At 41.9% G+C, this 18,519-nt stretch overlaps 1 protein-coding gene across 7 annotated transcripts in view; it reads right to left on the bottom strand.

The window, feature by feature from the left end:
- The window catches only part of MAP2K5 (mitogen-activated protein kinase kinase 5), a 261,654-nt gene extending 243,583 nt beyond the window's left edge, over positions 1-18,071 (bottom strand). For 6 of the 7 annotated variants that reach the window (XM_050796342.1, XM_050796344.1, XM_050796343.1 and 3 more), the window contains exons 1-2: positions 17,846-18,071; positions 11,222-11,270 (exon numbers count right to left, since the gene is read on the bottom strand). In XM_050796342.1, the coding sequence (XP_050652299.1) occupies positions 11,222-11,270; positions 17,846-17,980 (184 nt within the window). In that variant the 5' untranslated portion in view covers positions 17,981-18,071. Of the gene's footprint in view, positions 1-11,221; positions 11,271-12,915; positions 13,819-17,845 lie in introns of those variants that run through there. The other variant, XM_050796345.1, reaches the window with a different exon arrangement.
- Positions 18,072-18,519: the final 448 nt, after the last annotated feature.

Below are 18,519 nucleotides of genomic sequence, written 5' to 3'. Positions count from 1 at the left end.
TGCTTATACCGAATTTCAATATGCACAAGACCTGAATAAGGTATTGCTCACATAGGGTGGGCAGGTGCTTATATTTTGGTAAAACGAGTGAAAACCCTTCTCATAATTTATTTTAAAAAGGAGGGGGCACCGATTACAGAAAGATCATTTAAATTACAAGAACAAAAGGAGAGTTCTTCAACTTCTCAAAGCTAGAGCCTGAATCTTTAAGGCTACTTAAACCAAAATATTCTGGAATTCTACATTTCTAAGAAATCTCTTGAGGGATTATTTCAGAAGAAAGAGATCTGTGAAAGAAGTCAGCTACCAGAATAATTTACTGTAGAGAAGTTGCATAAAAAGTAGCTATGAGGCCAGGTGCAGTGGCTCATGCCTGTAATCCCAGCACTTTGGGAGGCTGAGGCAGGCGGATCACGAGATCAGGAGATCGAGACCATCCTGTGAATGGTGAAACTCCGTCTCTACTAAAAATACAAAAAATTAGCCGGGCATGGTGGTGGGCACCTATAGTCCCCACTACTCGGGAGGCTGAGGCAGGAAAATGGCGTGAACCCAAGAGGCGGAGCTTGCAGTGAGCCGAGATCACGCCACTGCACTCCAGCCTGGGCAACAGAGCGAGACTCCGTCTCAAAAAAAAAAAAAGGAGCTATGAAACATTACAAGAGCATTTGTTTAAGTGGACAGAAAACTGGAGCCAAAAGGCTAGAATAGCTTTTGACATCAACCCAGTGATAAAATGTTGGAACTATCCCCTTAGGGGTTCTGACTCCAAAAGAAGATTTCAGATAAGTTGAAAAAGGCATTCTAAGAAAGGCTGGAGATAAAATCAGGCTTATATGACGTACTGAATAATAGTTGTTATGGGTTAATAGGACACCTAGTTTTATGTAGGTATTGGTTTTCTTTACAAACTGCTCTTTGGGAGACTGTCTGATTTGCTCTTTAGTATCTATGCTTAGTTGTTTTATTAAAGACTCCTTGTTTTTGTCCAAGAGGAAATTGAGTTGGAAAATAACCACACCCATGAGAAGACTGGTGGCTCCAGCCAAAAGGCAAAAGCTAAGCTATCTCTGACCCCTTGATGGCAGCCCAAGAGCAAACCATTCGCCTTAACCTGTAAAGCAAAAATGCACTTCCGTCTAAAGACGGTGAATTGACAACTACGAAAAGTTACTGAAGGGTAAGAAAGCAGAAATACATACTAAGCAAATTACTATTGCAGTAGCCTAAAATACTTTTCTGAACAAAAACTTGGATATATACAGCCCATCTAGCCAAGACTCAGGCTAGCTGCCTATCAAACTGGATAAGCTATAAAAATCACACTAGCTGGAACCATAAATCATAAAAACTTACTAAACTGGCACAAAGTTTCAGAGGTATAAATATGTTAGAGAACAACACTAGAAAGTAGTGGTACTAAGTAGTAAGAAGTAAAAAAATAATTTGAGCTTTTTCTATCTTATACATGGAGGTTCTTTGCCATCTGACCAAAAAAGCATTACCGGATATGACCAAGAAAAAGGGTGGGGGTGGGGGAGCAGACAGATCTGATACACTGGTTCACAATGAGAATTCTAGGCTTCTCTAGTTGCCTGGAGCATAGTAATATGATTTTCCAGCACATTAGGGAAGCAAAAGTAGAACCAGAAAGCCTATGTACTGGCTAGATTTTGTTAATGTCACTTAAAATGGAGGAAAAAATCCTAGCAAGATACCAAATAGAGTGCAGCAGATGGTAAACAAATATTATGAAGCAATCTTCACAAAATCTGCAGTGTGTCACAAATATACAAAATGGCAGAGTTTGGGAAAAGAGAATCATAACAGGCCATATGTTGTTAGCGATTTTATTTGAAGCAACATGCAATCCAAAAGAAACACCAAGAAGAGAAACATAAAGGCCCAATAGAGAGGAGAGGCAGCCTCAGGTAAGGGGCGGTCAGAACGGCCTACTGAGTAAACAGCAGACGAACAGCAGACTCAGGGAGCTCTCAGACAAACAGCACCCACTGCGGTGACAGGGGCTCAAGAAGGCTTTCAAGAGAAACAATCTAGCTTCTACAAAGAGCTACAGAAAGTTAAGGTAATATATTATATGTCATTTGTCACACTCCTCCTGTGCCAGGTGGCAATTGGAACTACTGCAAAGGCACTTTTCCCAGGTAAGAGAAAAGAAATGAAAACATAATTGTAGAAGTTAGAAAGACATCAACAGGAAACTAACAGAAAAGATGTCAGGTTTAAAGCCCTTCTCAGGCATGGAGTTAATGTCCTGGGCAGGACTAGAGGCCGTACTTTCCATGGCCACATCTTCATATCCATGAGTTTTAATTTATCTTCCTGCTTCCCTCTTTCTGATTCCTTCCTTACTTCTTTGCTTTCTTCCTCCTTCCAGCAAAAAAAAAGTACCCACTAGGTGGCAGGCACTGTTCTGGACACTGGGACAGTAACAGTGAAAAAGGAAAAAATAAACAAAATCCTGCTCTCATGGAACTTACACTCTAGTAGAAAGAGACTGAAGGAGCTGAGGGAGTGGGCCATGCTGATATCTGGGGAAAGACTGTTCCAGGCAGAGGGAGCAGCTAATACAAAGGCCCTGGGTCAGAGGAATGCCTAGCATGTTTGACAGACAAAAAAGAAGCCAGAGTAGCTACAACAGAATGAGAGGTGGGGGGAGAAATACACAGGTTCAGAGAAACAATGGTGGGACAGGGTGAGGCCACATGTGAAAATGCAGAGCCTTGCAGGGCATTTTAAGGACTTGGTCTTTTACTTTGGAATGAGATGGAAATCACTGTGTGGTAAGTGTGGTAGTGTCACCTGACTTCTAAAAGAATCACTCTGGCTGCCATGTGGAAAAGAGGCTGTATAGAGGCAAAAGTAGAATGGGGAGACCAGTTAGGAGGCCACTGTCCTAATCCTGGTGAGAAATGACGGTGGCCTCAACCAAGCTGAGGTTTTGAGAAGTCATCACATGCTGGATAAATTTGAAGATAGAGCCAACAGGACTTGCTGATGAATGGGATATAGAAAGTTTATCCTTATTACTTCACTATTCAACCATCCATGCATTCCAGAAACACATACAGAGTGTCTATTATGTGCCAGGTACTATGGTAGGGATTCAAAAATAAGCTGCACTGTCTACTGACCTTAAGGAACAACTAGACTGGTGCTTGAGTAAAGGACTCAAACTTCTTAATTTTCATACAAATCAGCAAGACTATTAACAAGAAATGACTACTCTCATAAGACTAAAAAGGATTTGGACTTTTTGCATCAGTAATATTTCAAGCCAAAATTTCAACAAATTAAAGCTCTCTTATTTGCCTCAAACTCTAGGATGCATAATTAACTCTTAAATGTTAAATAATTTTCAGGCTCAGTGTAGGTTTATTGTGACAATTTTTCACTAACTTACCTAGTTTTACTTAAAAATGACCCTTTATCTTTTTACACATACAATAGTTTAAGGAAATGAAACTTCATTTCTTCCAAATATTTTATGATTCAGACTCTTCTCTGAAGCAAAAAGAACCTCCCACCCAACTATTCTTAACAAGATTGTCATAGCTATCTGAACATAAGAGTATCTCCTACAGGTGTCTCTCCAGTTATCAGCTATAGTTGTTTCCTATACTCTGAGAATTTACAACTTCCAGAATTGCAATTTTGCCTTAAATGGTCATACTATGCCAAATTTAAAATGAGATGTGATGTGTTAAAGATTTCCACTCTAAGTACAAAATAATCTTACAGCAGTTCATAAAACAGGTAAAAATGATTCTGTGCAATGAGAAGAGAGTATAAAATAGTCAAGGTTGAAGAAAGGCACAAATTCAATAAATATTTATCCTATAACCATGTTTTCTGAACCAAACTCAGATGCACGGTTTGACAAATGTGAAGACACTTGCGAAAGCTACAGATCAGAATACATGAGTGTCACGGAAAAGTGAAACCACATGTTTTTGATAGGTTTAAGACAGCATTTGTCTACATGGACTTAAAATGCATGTTTCAAGTCACCAGTGAGATTTTACTGTCCAGGAACACCAATCCAACAGTCATTTTACAGCAGTTACTTCTCTAGAGAAAATGCTGGCAGAGGAACACAAGTAACAGATATGCACAGGAAATGCATTAGTGGGCACGGTTGATTTTTATCACCTCCTGTGTTGGTGTACTCATTAATCTGCTAATGAAACTGTGAAAATCAGCAGGGGTCTCTGGGCCTATATGAATGTCAAGCTCTTACAGCATATGTAGAACCCAGAAATGCAAACACACAGGATTTTTTATGGTTATGGAATTTAGCTTCATCTCAGAAAGGTTCTCACATCTGGGAAAAGAAAAACTATTCAATAACTGGTGTGGAATCAACTATCTGCTTGAAAAATAAAGCTGGATCCCCACCTGATTTATTTCACCAAAACAAACTGAAGATGGTGCAAGAATTAAGAAAAATAAAGGCTGGGAGCAGTGGCTCACACCTGTAATGCCAGCACTTTGGGAGGCTGACGCGGGTGGATCACCTGAGATCAGGAGTTCGAGACCAGCCTGACCAACATGGTGAAACTCCGTCTCTACTAAAAAATACAAAAATTAGCCAGGCATGGTGGTGGGCACCTGTAATCTCAGCTACTAGGGAAGCTGAGGCAGGAGAATCGCTTGAATCCGGGAGGCGGAGGTTGCAGTGAGCTGAGATCTTGCCATTGCACTCCAGCCTGGGCGACAGAGCAAGATTCCATCTCAAAAAAGAAAAGAAAAGAAAAAGAAACAAATTCTGAACTTTGTATTAAAAATACATGCTTTTTATAAAAACCCACAATATGACACATACAAACATACAAATTTATATACATAACTGTGTGTGTATCTAACCTCATTAAAGTAGAAGGAAAAAAGAATATGAATGAATGCTTCTTCAATATCCTGGACTGTAGAAGACTTTCTTAAGCAGGACATAAACCCAGAAGTTACAAAGGAAAATAAGTAATTTGACCATGTAAAAACTTTAAACTTCTCTATGGAAAAAAGAAGAGAGAATAAAAAGACTAGAACAAACCGAAAAGAGCAAAAACATTTGTAACACACAAGACAAAGAGCCAGCCTTAATAATGGAAAACCCTTAAATCAATTAGAAAAAGATAAATAACCAAATAGAAAAACAGACAAAGGTGATAAATAGTTTATAGAAATTAAATACAAATAGCTGGCCAGGGGCAGTGGCTCACACCTATAATCCCAGCATTTTGGGAGGCTGAGATGGGCAGATCACCTGAGGTCAGGGGTTTGAGATCAGTCTGGTCAACATGGTGAAACCCCGTATCTACTAAAGCTACAAAACAATTAGCCAGGTGTAGTGGCATATGCCTGTAGTCCCAGCTACTTGGGAGGCTGAGGCAGGAGAATCACTTGAACCCCTGAGGTGGAGGTTGCAATGAGCTGAGATCAGGTCATTGCACTCCAGCCTAGGCAACAGAGTGAGACTCTGTCTCAAAAAAAAAAAAAAAAAAAAAAAAAAGGAAGTAAATACAAATAGCCAAATACAAATGAGAAGATATTCAAGCTTATTTACAATTTAAAAAATATAAAATAAAACCGTAACATAGTAATCTTTTTCACCTATCAAACTGACATTGACTAAAAGGTTTGCTAATGTCCAGAGTTGATGGGATTGGAGAGGGAAATGGGCCTTCTCATACACTGTTGATGAGAGTGTAGATTGGTTCTGCCTTTTGGTGAGCAAACGCAGTAACAGATATTGAAATTTAAATATGGGTACTCTCTGTCTCAGCAGTTCCAACTCTAAGAATTTATCTTACAAATTTATTTCCACAATGATATGGTTTGAATATTTGTCCCCTCCAAATCTCATGTGGAAAAGTGATCCCCAGTGTTGCAGGTGGGGCCTGGCAGAGGTGTTTTGGTCTTGGGGGTGGATCCCCCCATGAATGACTCAGTGCCCTTTCCATGGCAGTGAGTTCTCACGCTGTTGGTTCATGTGAGAAACTGGTTGGTTGAAGGAGCCTGGCACCTCCTCTGCTCTCTCTTACCACGTGACACGCCTGCTGCCCATTTCCCTTCCACCATAAGTAAAAGCTTCCTCAGCAGAAGGCAAGCAGATGCTAGTGCCATGCTTGTACAGCCTGTAGAACTGTGAGCTCTAGATGTAAGGGAGAATAAGGACCTAAAAGAGGTCCTTTTAATAAGAAAACGAGGTTTAGGACCATCAGCCAAAAGGTGAGTTCAGCAGACAGATGTCCCTCTCCTCATCCAGCCCTAACTCCCCTTGGAAACACCATGCCCAGAAAAAGAAATCAGAAAGAATACAGCCCCTTGGGTTTGACCCCCTTGGATCAGTCAAATGTGGGAATTTGAATTTGGAGGCCTGAATTGTCCACCACCAACCAATTATATCCCATGCTCAGGCTATACCACAAATAATCCAAAAAAGCAAATTACTCATTTAGATTTAGACATGTGCATTTAATAATTTTCATTTGAATGTGGACTCACATAACATTCTACTCATTCAACAAGTGTGATCCTCTAAGGCAGCAAGCTCATTACTAAGAAGAGAGAAAGAGTGGAATAAAACATGGTACATATCACCAAGTGACTCAAAATAGAGTGAGGGAAGGTAACATGCACACACCGACCAGAACGCAGGCTGAAGGGGTTCCCTGCTCTAGTAAAGGTGCAGAGAGATTAATGCCATCTGGAATCACCAGAGGTTTCACTGAAGAGACGCCATTTCTCAGAACTGGAGAATCTGTAACATTATCTGACCTTTCCCCTCTTTTCCACTCACTCAACTCTTTTTCTCTACATTTATACAAAACAGGTACATTTGACAGCTACCCTCTCTCGTTGCTTAATTCAAATCACTAACTATAACACCATTTCTTTTGTATAAGATATAAATTAGTGTTAGGTATATTTTCAGTATTAAATGTATTACTATAAGGCCTAGTGCAGTGGCTCACACTTATAATCCCAACACTTTGAGAGGCTGAGGAGGGTGGATTGCTTGAGCCCAGGAGTTCAAGACCAGGTTGGGCAACATGGTCAAAGCCCGTCTCTACAAAATATACAAAAGTTAGCCAGTCCATGGTGGCATGCACCTATAGTCCCAGCTACTCAGGAGGCTGAGGTGGGAGGATTGCTTGAGTCTGGGAGGCAGAGGTTACAGTGAGCTGAGATCGCACCACTGCACTCTCCAGCCTGGGTGACAGAGCCAGACCATTTCAAAAAACCAAAAATGTATTACTATTTCTTTTATTAAAGTTGTATTTATTCAAGGGTTGTTCCATTATACCCATAAGCCACTGAAATATTTCCAAAATTCCCGTAAATTAGCTTATAAGCTATATCTTCTCAATTATTTCTTAAACATAGATTCCACTTATTGGTTCGGATTTTTGGTTAAGAAAAAAAGTCACCACAAAATAATCATGAAAAAAGCCTGCCTAGGATTTCAAGTCTATAGTTGAAAGTAATGATAATCCAAACACACACAAAAAAACTAAGAACTGTCATTATTTTGTCTGTGGGTGTGTTTTGTATCTACTGTTTTTCATCTAAACCTGTCCCACATGCAGATGGGCACAGAGTTGCTGCCATTGATGGAGCAAAAGATACAGCACGGTATCACAGAACCTAAACCTGTAGTAGTAGAGGTTTATCTATATTTACACTTAGGTTTTTGACACACTTGGGGATAAAGAGTGCAAGTTTTATAGTCAAAAAAATGTATGTTTGAACCTGGGCTTCACCCTTCCAAGCAATCACATTCAGCAATCATTTCAGGCCTCTGAGCTTGTTTCCTCACAGGTATAATTTTCCTATTTCACAGAGTCAGTATAAAGATTACTGACAACTTAGGCAAATCATCTAGTACACTGCCTGGCACAGAGCAAGCTATCAATGAATGATCATTAAAATAATCAGTATTATTATTATTATGAACTCTAACTGGAAGCCAATGAGGCAGGCACAGGCACATCAAGCCACTTTGGGGACCCGAAAAGCATAAAGTACAAAATACAAAGTAAACTTCTTTTTACCATGCATAAGAACAACCAGAATATGTGACTTCAATAATTATGACAACTCTCAAAACAAGTCCAGTACAGTGGTTGAGAATATACACTTTGGAAACTACTCCAGAAATTCCACTTTACCACTTAACAGCTGCGAGACTTTGAGCAAGTTGCTTAAAGAAGATTTCCTTTCCTCAACCAAAACAGAGCTAATAACAGTCCTTTTAAGTACTTAGTGGGCACAGTGGCTCACACCTATAATCCCAGTACTTTGAAAGGCCAAGATGGGAGGATCACCTGAGGTCATGAGTTCAAGACCAGTCTGAGCAACACAGCAAGACCCCATTTCTACAAAAAAAAATTTTAATTAGCCAAGCGTGGAGGTGGGTGCCTGTAGTCCCAGCTACTCGAGAGGCTGAGGCAGGAAGATCACCTGAGCCCAGGAGTTTCAGGCTGCAGTGAGCTATGATCATGTCACTGCACTCCAGCCCGGGCAACAGAGCAATACTCTGTCTCAAAAAAATAACAAGTACTTCGTGGGGATCTTGTGATGGTTAAAAGAAATAAGATAACCCATGGAATGCTCTTAGCAAAGCATCTATCAATAGTAAGTACTCCGAATGGTAACTATCAGACTGTCCACGAAACCCGTGGCACCCACAAGGAGTTACTGCAAAGAGTCTGAATAAAGCTTGCAACACACTAGTGTATGTATTTCAGACAGATGTACTATTTTTCTATAGCACAGTTCAATGTGACTAACAAAATGCTAATTACATTAAGAGTTCTACTCATTATAGCTTTTAAAAACAGGTAATGGCCGGGCGCGGTGGCTCACACCTGTAATCCCAGCACTTTGGGAGGCCGAGGCGGGCGGATCACAAGGTCAGGAGATCGAGACCATGGTGAAACCCCGTCTCTACTAAAAATACAAAAAAATTAGCCGGGCGCGGTTGTGGGCGCCTGTAGTCCCAGCTACTCAGGAGGCTGAGGCAGGAGAATGGCGTGAACCCGGGAGGCGGAGCTTGCAGTGAGCCGAGATCGCGCCACTGCACTCCAGCCTGGGCGACAGAGCGAGACTCCGTCTCAAAAAAAAAAAAAAAAAAAAAAAAAAAAAAAAAAAAAACAGGTAATGATCGTTGAAAAATGTTCAAACAATAGAGAAATATATAAAGTAAAAAGTGTGCTCATTCATCCACTCCGCTAACCCAAGCCTCAGGCCCCAAGTCCATTTTCCAGGGTAAGTCACTGGAAAGTACTGTAGTAGGCACTCTTCAGATCCTATCTTTTAACACATACATAAAGTTGGGGAAGCGGGGTTGGATTTTTTACAAAATGGGATAATACTATATGCATTATTGGTTTATTCAACAATATTTCACAGATACCTTTCCATATCAATGTAAAAAATCCTAACTCATTCTTTTTAGTTACTGTTTAATGCTTTGAATTATAGATAAATTGTAATTTATTAATCCATTATACTAGGCTTTTAGTTTACCTCTAATTTTTTGCTGTTGAAAATAATCCCACAAGCCTGAGCCAGGAGGTCAAGGCTACAGCAAGCTGTGATCTCACTACTGCACTCCAGCTTGGGCAGAAGAGTAAGATCCTATCTCCAAAATAAATAATCCCACAATGGTCCAGGCACAGTGACTTACATCTATAATCCCAACACTTAGGGAGGTCAAGGCAGGAGGCTCGCTTGAGGCAAGGAGTTCAAGACTAGCCTGGACAACATAGCAAGACCCCATCTCCACATAAAATTTAAAAATTAGCCAAGCATAGTGGTGCATGCCTGTAGTCCCAGCTATTTGGGAGGCTGAGGTGGGAGGATTGTTTAAGCCAGGAGTTCGAGGTTACAGTGAGCCATCATGCCACAGCATTCCAGGCGTGGCACCAAGGCAAGATCCTGTCTCTAAAAACAGTAATAATAATCATCATCATCTCACAATGAACACCTTGTTTGAAGGGCATTCAACACATGTGTAGCTATTTCTGTTGAACAGCTTCCTAAAAGTGGATCTAAGTCAAAGGTTTTGCACATTTTATATGTTGATAAGAAATGCCAAATTATCCTCTAAAAAGGAAGTACCCATTGTATTCTCTATAAGTAACCATCTTCATAAAAAACAGAAACAAAAAAGTATCCTATCATGCAGAAAAACTGAAATTTTTCAACGTTAAGAAGTGGCCCTCTGGCCAGGCTCAGTGGCTCATACTTGTAATCCCGGCACTTTGGGAGGCTGAGGTGAGTGGATCACTTGAGGTCAGGAGTTCAAGACCAGCCTGGCCAACATGGCAAAACCCTATCCCTACTAAAAATACAAAAATTAATCGGGCATGGTGGCACATACGTGTAATCTCAGCTACTCAGGAGGCTGAGGTATGAGAACTGCTTGAACCCAGGAGGCAGAGGTTGCAGTGAGCTGAGATCGCACCACTGCCCTCCAGCCTGGGCAACATAGCAAGACTTTGTGGCAAAAAAAGAAAAGTAGCCCTCATCTTAAAAAAAAAAACTACAGTTCTAAATCCTTACTTCATCCCTCTCAGCATCTGAGCCCCTATGCTACTGACTATCTCATCTTAGCATGAGTCATTCCATGATGTCCTCTGCAATGACCTGGTTCATGTCAAAACAGTTTTCTAGTCCCCAAGTCACCCTGGCCCTGTCCCCAGGTCAACTGTGGGGAGAAAGGAAGCACTAAAGACCTGAAGTGTTCCTGTCACCATCTAGCATCCCTGCCAAGCCCCACTAAAACACAATTGTTCCATGTAATGCTCACAGTAAAAGCTCTACTTTGCTTCCATGTTTTAAAGCAGCAATGGATTAAAATCTCTTAATCAATAATCACTGGCCTACAGGTAGTTTACACGTTTCATTTTGTCCCGCAGTATTATTACAATCAGGAGCAAGAGCAGATAAAGGTCATGCTGGTAATTAAAGCTATATTGTAGAAATATGCTCACCCAAGATATGATTAAATAAGAAAATATTACTCAGTTCACTATCATCATTAAACTTGTATTAATTTATAAATATTTAAATGTACCATATGATGGTCATAAATAATGTGTTTTTGTCAGTTTCTAAAATAATGCAACCCATAAACCCTTTAAAAAATGACTGCAGAAAGGAATAGTCAAGAAAGTATATAAGCCAGACTTACATTCAAATGCTGTAGTTGTTGCTTCAGGCAGAACCTGGCCTATCACATCCTAAACAAAGAAAGAATAAAGAAACACAATTAGCCATCTTCTTTATTGCTAACATGTGGCAAATCCTAGAGGAAATATGAGAACCTGGGAAAGATTTTTGAAACGTTAGCATAAACTATAAAAACATTAGCTCATAATCACACTTAGCCCAGCAACATAAACCCAGAGTTTAAATCTCTATTCCAGGAAGAAAAATCTTTAAGAAACCTTTTCCACATTTTATTAATAACATAATATTTTATTCTCAATTCAACAGTGTAAATACAAATACACTGTTGTGTATTTACAAAAACTTGGTTTCTTCTATGGGAGGCTGTGGAATACAATACAGTTGAAAGAGAAAGGGGTTTTGAGAGTCAGACTGACGTAGGTATGAATCTCTGCTCTGCACTTATCATTAAACGAATGACTTGGAAAAAAAATCACCTAACCTCTCTGAGCCTCAATCTCATTACCCTCCAAAATGGGTCTAGTAATACTTACAGAGGTAGTGTAAAATTAATCTAATAAACATAAGCTTAGACCTAGCACATTGAAGACATTCAACAAATGTAGTTCCTGATATACAACAAGCAACGCTGTGCCTCGCACTCATAATGGTAGTTCGACACACAAGTTTCTGTGATGATATAAACCCATTATGCTACATTTACCACAAACGGTTCTTATCAACCTTTACTCTTAAGCAACAGAAAACATACTTAATGACACCGAAACAAGGTTAATCTAGCCTACAACAAAAATCTAAAAAGTGTATATAATCTGACATCAATGTTTAAATAAATCTCTAAAGTTGAAAACACATGAAAATTAGTATACTGAGACAGCTTAATTGAATAAGCACAGAACACCTAAACTCTGGGAAAAGTGACCCTCCATCACATCCAGTCCAACTCCAATGGCCTGCAAACCTCATTTCTCTCCGGGAGCTCTGCCACACTGTCCCTCCCAGGCTGCACCAGAACTGGCACCAGGCAGCCGGCTGACAAAGCCGCTTGCAGTATTTCTCAGCAGGGAGCTCACAGCCTTTCCAAGCAGGGCACTTAGCAGAGTGGCGGCTGCAACTTCCTTCTAAAGGCAATTCTTTAGAAGCTTTTGCTGCAGTGGCAATTTGCATAATAGTCTTGCCTCTATAGTGTTTTTTTTTTTTTTTCAAAAATAAATCTGTGAATATAAAACTGATCAAAGAGAACTATCTTAGGCAGCCCTTGCTCATTACAGCCAAAAGAGATTATTTTTTTTCCGACTCTAGTCTTCACAAATGAAACATCAACTTTTTGAGGAAGTATCTATAAAAGATTTCAGTATTAAAAAATTCTTTCTACACTCTCATAGTTAGAAAGTATTTATGGACAGGAAACTGTAAAGGGAGTATAGAACAAAGCACACAGGCAATCCAGTGGAAAGCCTGAAAACATGAAATTGCAGCCAAACGGCTACAGCTGGATGCTAGCTCGCTCGCACAACTAAGTCCACGAAATCTCTGTGCCTCAGTTTCCTCATGTGTAATATCAGATCTTAGCTGTACCTACCAAATGAGTTAGTATTTGTAAAGTGCTCAGAAGAGTGTCTAGCACATGGCAAGTGCCCTACTAGTGTCTGGTAAATAAATAAAACACTATGACTGGAATATTACAGAGCTTACCTCATAATAAAACTTTGAAATTCCAGCACCCAACAATCAGTGGAGGATGGTGATTCACTCACTGACTTCATCCTTCAGCAGTATATATTGAACACCCATTCTAGCCAGTGTAGGTTTAAAAAAATGAGGGGAAAACAACTGCTCCATCCCCAACTCTCTAAGTTATCACCTGTTATTTCCAGGAAACTCTGATCTTGAGATGTGAACTCTGCCTCTATAGTGTTAGCAAACTAATTTAAGCTCCTTCCCACTTCGGAATAGCAGACCCCATCAAACTGCAGAGTTCTAACAACCACCTGAAAACCTGCTCAGTGGCAATGGCATGCCTTAGCCCATCGACATAAATGAGGCGCTACACATGCTTCTCATCCGATAGAGGAAAAGGGAGAAAGAACAAAGCAAACTTGAGTGAGAGAATCATGTGAACACAACCACTTTGTTCTTTAAAGCAAATAAAGTGGGGCTATCATAACGACAAAGAGGTAAGAAGTTTAAACATCAGGAATATCTACTGGTCATTTTAAAGCAGGGTACATTTGATGATTTTATATACATTTTCCAGCTAAAGTGACTTCTACTCTCAACAATATAACATATACCTAACCTAAAGAAGGTTTCAAAAGAAAACCAGGATGGGCGCAGTGGCTCACACCTATAATCCCAGCACTTCAGGGGGCCAAAGTGGGTGGATCACTTGAGGTCAGGAGTTTGAGACCAGCCTGGCCAACATGGTGAAACCCTGTCTCTACTAAAAATACAAAAAAATCACCTGGACGTGTGGTGTGTACCTGTAATCCCAGCTGCTCAGGAGGCTAAAGCAGGAGAATCACCTGAACCTGGGAGGCAGAGGTTGCAGTGAGCCGAGATCAAACCACTGCATTCCAGCCTGGGCAACAGAGTGACTCCGTCTCAAAAAAAAAAAAAAAAAAAAAAAGAAAGAAAGAAAAAGAAAACTGAAGTTTACACATCTTGATGATGACCATTTTTTGATGCTTTTCTTCTTCCTTTCAAAAAATCAGACAAATATCTGACAGATCCAAAACATAATTGAGTATCTACAACATGCCAGGAGCATAAAGATCACAAAGCTGTAGGCTACAGGAGAATAAAACTTGATCCTTGACTTTAGGAAGATTATAAACTGGTTACGGAGATAAAGACAAACCTGAAAGACTACCAATATAAAACACTTAGAGTATAAGCACCAAACAAAAGACATAAATAGCAAATAGTATTTGGTAACTCAGGAGAAAGGAAAAATCACACTCAATTTAGACAGAAATCTGTGTGTGTGTGTGTGTGTATGTGCGCACGCGTGTGTGTTTTCTTCTTTTTTGAGATAGGGTCTCGCTGTGTGACCCAAGCTGGAATGTAGTGGTGCAATCACGGCTCACTATAGCCTCAACCTCTGGGTTCGAGAGATTTTCCCATCTCAGCCTCCCTAATAGCTGGTACTACAGGTGTGTGCCACCATGCCCTACTAATTTTTGCATTTTTTGTAGAGACGGGGTTTCGCCATGTTGCCCAGGCTGGTCTCGAACTCCTGGGTTCAAGCAATCCACCCACCTCAGCCTCCCAAAGTGTTAGCATTACAGGCCTAAGCCACCACTCCTGGCCCAGAAGTCTTATAGATGAGGGGAAATCTGAGCTTGGAGACCACAGGATACAAAAAGAAGAGGGGAGAGGGTTGAGCATTCTCTCTCATCACACACTAACCGAACCTCTTGTACAGTTTTCCCAAAACTAGGAACTCAGTCTCCAGGGAAAAAGAGAAACACAGAAAGCTGCAAAACCAAAGACCCAAATGTCTCTACCTTTGAGGGTCAGGTCAGCCTCCATACCTAAGCCCGTCCCTGGTGATTCAGACAAAAGACAAGGCCCAGAAAGACGGAGTGACTTGCCCAGGGTCTCCTAGCTATTTGATGCACAGTGACTGGAGCCCTCAACTGCTGACTTCAGGTCCGAGACACTCAGTTATGGCTGACTAGGTGACTACAACCTGCTTCTGGCATCTGTGTCAGGTTCTGCCAAAAATTAGCTGTGTGGCTTTAGCAAGGTATTTTGCCCCTGTGGGGTTCATGCCTCTTCATTTGAAATGAGTCTGAATTTGATGAGGCAATTCTTCCAGGTTCCACGTGGCTTTAAAGTTTAAGGTTCCAAGCCAGAGATGCTGACGTGTCTGTTGGTTCTTGCCTTTTCTTGATGAAGAGATGAAGTGAACCTGGAGAACAGATCACAGGAGTCTGCCAGGATCTGGGCTTGAACATTTGCTAAAATGGAGCATTAGGAGATAGCACTGAACACCCACTGCCACAGGTCCTTCGTCAGGCCTTCCTGACAAAACATGCTCCACCTGGGCTTACCTGGCCAAAAGTGTGCAGGCAGCTGGCATGCTGAGCTCTAGTGGTGGGGCCACTTGTGTAGTGTTTCCTGTTAGGCCAGTCAGCCTTGAGCCAGGTACAACTTAGAGATGCTCAAGAAACAGAAGACCCAAGTCCAATCCCTTATAATAACAATCCCATCAATAATAACAACACTAATGGAGCGCTTACTATGTGCTAAGTTTTTCTGAGAGCTTTACATGTATCAACTCAAGGAGTCCTCAGAACTCTAGGAGGTAGGCATTACTTTCACCCCTCCCCAACTTTTTTTCACAAATAAAGAAACTGGGATACAGAAGATACTTGCCCTAGTAGTACAACTTGCGATTTAAACAACTTGGCTCCAGAGTTTGTGGTCTTAAACACTGGGCTGTTCTTGAAATAATCACATAATCAAATAATATAATCACATAATAATCAACCTTCCATTGTTTTAAATGAGTAAGAGAAAGCCCGTCTTTCTCATCACAGTCACAATCTCACATAATCTTGCCAAGTCTTTGAGGAAGGTACAAGTTTCCCTGTTTTACAAATAAGGAAACTAAGGCTCAGACAGGTAGACTGACTTGCCTAGTTAGCGGGACAGCTTGCAATTAAACCCAAATTCCTTGACTCTAAACCTCGTGTTCTGTCCACAGAACCATAATTGCATGCATCCTCTTTTAAGTTTCCTTCTTAAACAAGTATTCTGGGGTCCTATGAAGAAACAAAAACCAACATACCTATCTCCTCCAGAAGTTTACCATCTAGTGGAGGAGACAAAGTATCATGATCAAACATGTGCTTTGCTGGGGGACCCACACAAAGCTGTGGCAGCAGAGAGGTGGGGCATATAACCAAGAATGACAGAGAAAAAGCACAACTTGGCTTGGAAGGACAGGTGGGAATCGGCCGGTGAAGGGCAGACTGTAGACAGTCTGGACACCTGGGAGAACTGAGAATCAACCTATATAAGTGAGGCACAGAAGTATATAGGCCTGTGATGAGAGATGACACAGGTGCCAGGCAGACAGGGGCCAATCCAGATGTGCTCAGAGGACCATGTGAAGGAGCCTGGGCCTTATCATGAGGGGAAATCTGTGTGTGCGTGACTGTGTGGAGAACTCTGGCTACAAAGAGAAGGATGGCATTTGATGCACAATATGGAAAGCTCTCAGCCAAGGCACCCAAAAATGTGCATGGCCTGGGCAGTCAGTAACATCCAGAACTCAAAATGAAGTTATAGAAATCAAATTTTGACTGAGTTACCCAAGACAATGAAAAATCACATCACAAATCTTCCTCTTCCCAAGATCCTGCCACCTTGCCCACTCTTAACTTGCAGGCAAGTTCCATTACAGATCTGCTGCTAGCAATGTGCTTTTCGGAATGTCCGCTTCTGTCTTCCATGCTTCAGTTACTCAGCATGTAGAACGGGCCACAAGGCACCCTGTCTATCTCAAATGAATACCAGAAAGATCAGAAGTGGCTGCAACATGTAGGGAGATAAACCTACTAAGTCAATGAAACACAATTTTAGTTCTGGTATTGAGCTCACAGCTTTGGAAAAGCCATTTCACCTCACTGCTCCTCAGTAACTATCTGCAAAAAAGAAACAGGCCACCTACAGTGTTACACCCTGCTCTAAAATTCCATCATTTTATTTGAAATATATTCTGAATAATCTGAAAGTAAAATATCACCAATTATAAGATGCACATTTTCCCTCAATTTTACTATCTCTGAAACTGGACTGATTTTAATAACGGATGATGTGTCATACCGTCATGGGCAGCATGTTTTTCTAAATAAAACATCTTACATTCAATAATGCTTTAAGTTTGCTCAGGCTGGACACAGTAACTCACACCTGTAATCTCAGCACTTTGGCAAGGCCGAGGCAAGCAAATCGCAGGAGTTCGAGACCAGCCTGGGCAACATGGCAATACCTCATCTCTACAAGATACAAAAATTATCCAGGTGTGGTAGCATGTGCCAGCTACTCGGGAGGCTGAGGTAGGAGAATCACTTGAGCCCAGGAGGCAGAGGCTGCAGTGAGCCGAGATCGTGCCACAGCACTGCAGCCTGAGCAACAGACTGAGGCCCTGCCTCAAAATAAATAAATTAAACAGTGTGCTCAAACACCGTAAGTTAAAGTTGTCCTTTTTCCCTTTCTCAGCTGGTCACCAAGTTCAGAGAACTCAGTAGAAAAACAGGGCTGGAATCTGTCCAGGGACATTCCCTGAAACACTTGGGGGAAAAAAACATCTCTTCTAGATTCAGCTGTTTCCATTTGTGTGGTTGTGACTATATGTGTGTCCCAGCCCGGGCTATGAGCTCTCTGAGGGCAGGGGTTCAGTCAGCTTGATCTATCTCCCCAGGGTCCTAGACATTTGCCAGGTTTCAGTGGTTGCAATTTATCAATGCTGTGCCTGAAGCAATAAAACTGCCTCCACAGGAAGCCAGCAGTAGCCATTGCCACTAGCTCAGGTCACCAGTGGTCAAGGTGCTGACTGCTCAAGTCCCTGAGTCCCCCTTGCTGAGATCTGGACACTGAGATTACCACTCACCAGTACATCCCTGAAGAGTAACTGCGGCCCAGAGTGCACTGTCCAGTCCACCGCGCCACTATTTGGGATCTTGATGCGAATTACCAGCACCTGGTTCTCCATGGCAGGAAAAGGGCCAAGGGCTAGCCACAGCATTACAGGTTAAAGAGGCTCACATCCTTGGGTAGGGGATATCCACTGGCCACTGGTTAGGAAGAGGCTCCAAGAGGTGACAAGGGGAGTGAGGGGCAAAGGACAGAGGGTGAAAACAAGGGACTGGCGGATGAGGGGGTGGGAAGAGGGGAGGGGTGATCAGGCACGCACCCGCAGGCACCGAGCCTGCCCAGGCTGTCGGGGGTCTGAGGTGTCTCCAGGGGAGGGTGCACCGGGAAGCGGGCAGAGGCCCGCAGGAACTAGCTGAGGTCGGAAGGTTCTGGAGTTGAGCGAACGCTATGGTGAAGCTCTCTGCCGCCGTGTGGGTGTGAGGAGGCGGCAGGGCAAGGACTCGGTTTGGGGGAGATACAGAGGCAGGTGTCCACCGCTCGTCAGTGGACTAGGAGAGGGTCCTCGACTGGAGGGGCTCAGTCTGGGGCTATTAAGAAAGAGCCCCAGGGCCGCCACACCATGGAGAGTCCCCACGGGAGGGTCAAGAGGCGAGTCTTCTGCCCCACCCGGAGACACAGGGCGCGGCGCGC

This window comes from Macaca thibetana, chromosome 7 (assembly GCF_024542745.1).
Source record: "Macaca thibetana thibetana isolate TM-01 chromosome 7, ASM2454274v1, whole genome shotgun sequence".
Lineage (NCBI taxonomy): Eukaryota > Metazoa > Chordata > Mammalia > Primates > Cercopithecidae > Macaca > Macaca thibetana.
Note: the sequence above shows the minus strand (reverse complement) of the source record. Positions and strands in the feature narration are given on the sequence as shown.